The following is a 5,992-nucleotide window of genomic DNA, read 5'->3' on the forward strand; positions in this document are numbered from 1 at the left end:
CCCTCCCTAATTAGCAAAAGCCCCAAAAGTCATTACAATGAAAAAGTGAGTTTCCATGACCCCAATGCTAACAATGTTCAGTGAAAATGAAGATAATAAACACAAAAGCTTGCTTAGTAAACGGGAGCTTAGTAAACGGGAGCTCTCAGCGTTCAACGCGCAAAGAGACCAAAATCTGAAAGGAGATACTGTGGACTTCGCACTTGGGTTGGATGAACTCAGGAGCCCTTTGACCTATTATTTATTAGGTTCCTGGAGTCCAAAGGCAGTTGGTTTGTCAGGACTTGCCACCAGGAAAGGCAAGCTCTTTGCATTATTGCTGACACTGTTGGTGTGTTTTTCTTTGGAGTTTATATACAAACACACCCAAGGCTGACGTCTTTTTATATATATATATGTACACACATACAAAACCCTGCTACTCTTTCTTTGTGGAAACCGACAGTTCCACCTCAGGAAGCTGGATGCCAACCTTGGTCCCACTGTCATTGCTCGAGGAAGATGACAATCGGGACTTCTTCGAGGCCAAAGACACCCCACTCCCTTGTAACTTGCCTGCCTCATCATCGCTCCCAGTCACCTCATAATGACCTTTGCTCTTTGACCCCAAACCACCAAAGGTACCAAATTTCAGCTTTCCATGTTTCCCTTTGACCTTTCCACCTTCCATTGACACTTCCCCACCTTCATACTCCAAAGTCCCCGTCGGGGTGGAAGGTGCCGAGAACTCTCTCTCATCGCTGAAGGAGTTTGAGCGGTGCCGAGACTTCTTGCTTTTGAATAAGGAGAACTTGCCTTTGGGAGAAGATGCTTCCACCTCTGCGTCTCCTTCCAGAGAGCCTAAGCTGGCCTTGGAGCTTTTCAGGTCCCCTTTAGACCCCGAGATGGATGCTTCTGGTGAGCTAGTGATGCCACCTTTCCCTTTCGGTTTAGAGAAATTAAACTTGGGCATTTTGATCTTGGACTTCTTGAGTTTCACTTCAGACTCGTCCCAGTCACCTTCTGCGGCACCAGCCTGGGCGGTGGCCTCGGCTTTGGGGAAGTTAACATCTACTCCTACTTCTCTGCCAACCAGCTCCCGGCCAGAGACGGTGAACTTGGGGATCTTCATCTTGGGGAATGCTACTTTTCCAGACCCGGTTCCCAAGTGACCTTGAGGTCCAGACACACTCAACCCAGGACCCTGGAGGTCAAGTTGGCCTCCTTTCACTCCACCTTCTACCTTTGGTCCTGAGAAATGAAGTCCCCCAGCCAACTTAGGTGCATCCAGGTTGAGAGCAGAAGAGACCTGGGGTCCCTTCCACTCCCCTCCGGAACCTTTGACACTTATATGTCCTTCTCCCAGGCTGATACCTGGAGCACTGACACCCCCTGAAACATCCACATCTCCTTTGATTTTCGGACCCTTCAATCCAACACTGAAATCTGACCCAGGGGCTGCAACGTTAAACGAAGTCCCTTTCACGCTGATATCGGGAACAGCACCACTGAAACCTGGGCCGGAACCCTTGAGATCACCTTTGATTTCAGGACCAGAAATCTGTCCAGTTGGGAGTCTCAGGTTCACACCTGGCAGCTCCACATCACATCCAGAGGATTTGATTCCGGGCACCTGGACACTTCCCTCTAGACCTTGAACATTGATGCTCGCAAGACCTCCTCCAACAGAAAGGCCTTTCATCTCACCTTTGACTTTCGGTTTTTCCAAGCTAAAGTCCACATCTGGTGCAGAAATCTGAGGCCCTTTCAGGTTCACACCTCCGAGATTCACATCCATGCCTGGCCCTTTCAGTTCTCCAGCCACTTGTGGCCCCTTGATGTTAATGTCTACATCGGATCCCGGGGTACAGATGCCAAATTGGGGAAGCTTCATTTTGGGAAGTTTAATACCACCTTCTGATGCTTCCAAGCTTAGATCGGGAGCACCGACTGAGACTTTGGGGCACTTGATGTCACCAGAGACATTCAGGTCTCCTTGCAGGCTTGGTCCCTTCAGTGTCACGTCTGGCGCATGGACATTAAGTGACGTTGTGGCATCGATCCCTGGCACTTTCATCCCATCTCCTTCCATCTGTACCTTTCCACTGATACCTTTCAGGTTAAGTCCTGGAGCATGTACCTTCATGCTGGGAACAGATGCATCCAGGTCTCCCTTCAAATGGGGTCCTTTCAAGTTGAGGTCAAGCTCAGGACCAGAGACTTTGGGCATCGAGAGGTTCACTGAAGGCAAGTCTACTTTGGGTCCCTTCACAGACATGTCAGGTCCTTCAATCCTAACATCTGGTGCGTTCAAGCTTCCTTCCAGAGAGGGCAGGTGGGCATGGACCTCAGCTTTCCCACCCTCCATCTTCATGCCAGGGACACCAATCTTGGGCATCGAAAACTTGGGGAACTTGATCTTCCCTTCCGGACCTTGCAGATCTACGTCTGGTCCTTCCAGCCCCACACTGGGGACATCGACCTTTATCTTTGGTCCTTTCAAGTTCACATTCACGTCGGGGGTGGAGACTTGAGGGGCAGAAATGCCAAAAGACGGTGCTGTGACTTTAGCATCTAGGCCTTCGATGCTGACGTCAGGTGCATCCAGATTTGCCTGTATTCTGGGGCCTTTCAAGTCACCCTCTATTTTTGGCCCCGAGACATCCATGTGTGGCACCTTGAACTTGGGAGACTTCAACTTGATGTCAGGACCTTCCACGTTAATTCCAGGTGAAGAAATATCCAGATTAGGAGCCTGGATTTCACCCTCCAACTTGGGGCTTGAGAGGGAGGCCTCGCCTTTAAATTTAGATGATTTGATGTCAAATTCTACATCTGGAAAGTACATTTTTCCAAACATAGGTTTCTTGGTTTTGGGAGATTTTACATCAACTTTAAGTGCAGCATCCGGTCCCACAACATCTACATCAGGGGTCTTGAGACTGGCATCAATTTCGCCTCCAGGAACACTCAAGTCAAATCCCTGCTTTTTGGTCTTAATTTTAGGGCCACTCATGTGAAGTTTAGGCATTTTGAACTTACTTTTCTTGCCTTTGCCACCGATACTAATTTCAGGTGTATCAACATTAAGTTCTGCCTCAGGAACAGTCACCTCTAGTGAAGGTGACTTGATGTCAGCTTTGGGCCCTTTTGCCCCAAATCCAAACTTGGGTTTCTTAAATTTGGGGATTTTTACATCCGGCCCCTCAATGCTAATATCTGGGCTTTCCACATCTAAGTTTGGAGCTTCTAAATCAATGGTGGGTCCCTGGAGGTCCAGTTCACCACCTTCTAACTTGGGACCAGAAACTCCAATTTTTGGTGCCTTAAGATGCAAATCAATATCTGGAGCAGTTACTTTAGGGGCAGAGACATCTAGTGATGGCATCTTCAAATTTGGGCCGCTGAGTTTGGCATCAGGGCCTTTAAAATCCAGACCTGGACCTTTAAGACTTACTTCTGGGCCTTTGAAAGTACTTTCCACCTTAGGGACAGACACGTCAAAATCTCCTTTCACTTTGGGTCCTTTCAAATCCAGATCAACATCAGGCATGGAGATCTTCGGGGCCTTGATATTCATCTCAGGCATCTTAAACTTGGGTCCCTTCAGTTTTGCATCTGGACCTTCAATATTCACATCTGGAACATCAATGTCCACCTTGGGCCCTGAGATATCAATGTCAGCCTTGGGCAAGTTCACATCCACTTCTGGGCCCTCTCCTTTGAAGCCAGGCATGCTGAACTTGGGCATTTTCACCTTGGGCATCTTCAGATGCCAGTCTGGGCCATGAACGTCCACATCGGGAACATCAATGTCCACTTTGGGGCCTTTGATGTCAATGTCAGGTCCTTTTAAGTCACCTTCCACTGTAGGCAAAGAAACATCCACATCACCCTTTACTTTGGGACCCTTCAAGTGTAAATCAATGTCAGGCATGGAGATCTTGGGCGCCTTGATGTTCATCTCAGGCATCTTGAACTTAGGGCCCTTCAGTTTTGCATCTGGACCTTCAATATTCACGTCTGGAAAATCAATGTCCACTTTGGGCCCTGAGACATCAATGTCAGCCTTGGGCAGGTTCACATCTACTTCTGGGCCCTCTCCTTTGAAGCCGGGCATGCTGAACTTGGGCATTTTCACCTTGGGCATCTTCAGGTGCCAGTCTGGACCATGAACGTCCACATCTGGGGCATCAATGTCCATTTTGGGGCCTTTGATGTCAACTTCAGGGCCTTTTAAGTCGCCTTCCATTTTGGGTAGAGAAACATCCACATCACCCTTCACCTTTGGACCCTTCAGATTGAGGTCAACTTCAGGCATGGCGATCTTGGGTGCCTTGAGGTGCAGGTCAGGCATTTTAAACTTGGGACCCTTCAGTTTCCCTTCTGGACCATGGATGTCAATGTCAGGAGTGTCTATGTCCAGCTTAGGACCTTTGACATCCACTTTAGGGCCTTTCAGATCTCCTTCCACTTTAGGCCCTTTCAAGTTCAAATCGATGTCACTCATGGAAATCTGAGGCGTTTTGAAATGGACATCGGGCATCTTAAACTTCGGCCCTTTGATTTTGCCTTCAGGACCTTCAATGTCCACCTCTGGTCCTTTGAGATCACCCTCCACCTTGGGGAGTGAAAGGTCCACATCTCCCTTCACCTTTGGCCCTTTCAGATTTAAGTCTAAGTCAGGCATGGAGATCTTGGGTGCTTTGATGTGCATCTCAGGCATCTTGAACTTGGGGCCCTTCAGTTTTGCATCCGGACCTTCAATATTCACATCTGGAACATCAATGTCCACCTTGGGCCCTGAGATATCAATGTCTGCCTTGGGCAGGTTCACATCTACTTCTGGGCCCTCTCCTTTGAAGCCAGGCATGCTGAACTTGGGCATTTTCACCTTGGGCATCTTCAGGTGCCAGTCTGGACCATGAACATCCACATCTGGGGCTTCAATGTCCACTTTAGGGCCTTTGATGTCAACTTCCGGGCCCTTTAAGTCACCTTCTACCTTAGGTAAGGAAACATCCACATCACCCTTCACCTTGGGACCTTTCAGGTGCAAGTCAGGCATGGAGATCTTTGGGGCCTTGATGTTCATCTCCGGCATTTTGAACTTAGGACCCTTTAGTTTTGCATCTGGACCTTCAATATTCACATCTGGAACATCAATGTCCACTTTAGGTCCTGAGACATCAATGTCGGCCGTGGGCAAGTTCACATCCACTTCTGGGCCCTCTGCTCTGAAGCCGGGCATGCTGAACTTGGGCATTTTCACCTTGGGCATCTTCAGATGCCAGTCTGGGCCATGAACGTCCACATCTGGTGCACTGATGTCCACTTTGGGGCCTTTGATGTCAACCTCAGGGCCCTTTAAGTCACCTTCTACTTTGGGTAGAGAAACATCCACATCACCCTTCAGCTTAGGACCCTTCAGATTGAGGTCAACTTCAGGCATGGCAATCTTGGGTGCCTTGAGGTGCAGGTCAGGCATTTTAAACTTGGGTCCCTTCAGTTTTGCATCTGGACCTTCAATATTCACATCCGGTACATCAATGTCCACCTTGGGTCCTGAGACATCAATGTCAGCCTTGGGCAAGTTCACATCCACTTCTGGGCCCTCGCCTTTGAAGCCAGGCATGCTGAACTTGGGCATTTTCACCTTGGGCATCTTCAGATGCCAGTCTGGACCATGAACGTCCACATCTGGAACATCAATGTCCACTTTGGGCCCTTTGATGTCAATGTCATGAGCTTTTAGGTCACCTTCCACCTTAGGCAGGGAAACATCCACATCACCCTTCACCTTGGGACCTTTCAGGTGCAAATCAAAATCAGGCATGGAGATCTTGGGCGCTTTGATGTTCATCTCAGGCATCTTGAACTTGGAACCCTTCAGTTTTGCATCCGGACCTTCGATATTTACATCTGGAACATCAATGTCCACTTTGGGTCCTGAAACATCAATGTCAGCTTTGGGCAGGTTCACATCTACCTCTGGGCCCTCTCCTTTGAAGCC

The 5,992-nt window shown here is 48.8% G+C and overlaps 1 protein-coding gene across 1 annotated transcript in view; it reads right to left on the minus strand.

Annotated features, from left to right (window-relative positions):
* Window positions 1–418: 418 nt before the first annotated feature.
* The window catches only part of AHNAK (AHNAK nucleoprotein), a 19,202-nt gene continuing 13,628 nt past the window's right edge, over window positions 419–5,992 (minus strand). Inside the window, exons 8-9 of the mRNA XM_006875007.1 lie at window positions 5,344–5,979; window positions 419–5,160 (exon numbers count right to left, since the gene is read on the minus strand). Coding sequence (XP_006875069.1) covers window positions 419–5,160; window positions 5,344–5,979 — 5,378 coding nt within the window. The remainder of the gene's footprint in view (window positions 5,161–5,343; window positions 5,980–5,992) is intronic.

This window comes from Chrysochloris asiatica, unplaced genomic scaffold, assembly GCF_000296735.1.
Source record: "Chrysochloris asiatica unplaced genomic scaffold, ChrAsi1.0 scaffold00310, whole genome shotgun sequence".
In the NCBI taxonomy this organism is placed as follows: Eukaryota; Metazoa; Chordata; class Mammalia; order Afrosoricida; family Chrysochloridae; genus Chrysochloris; species Chrysochloris asiatica.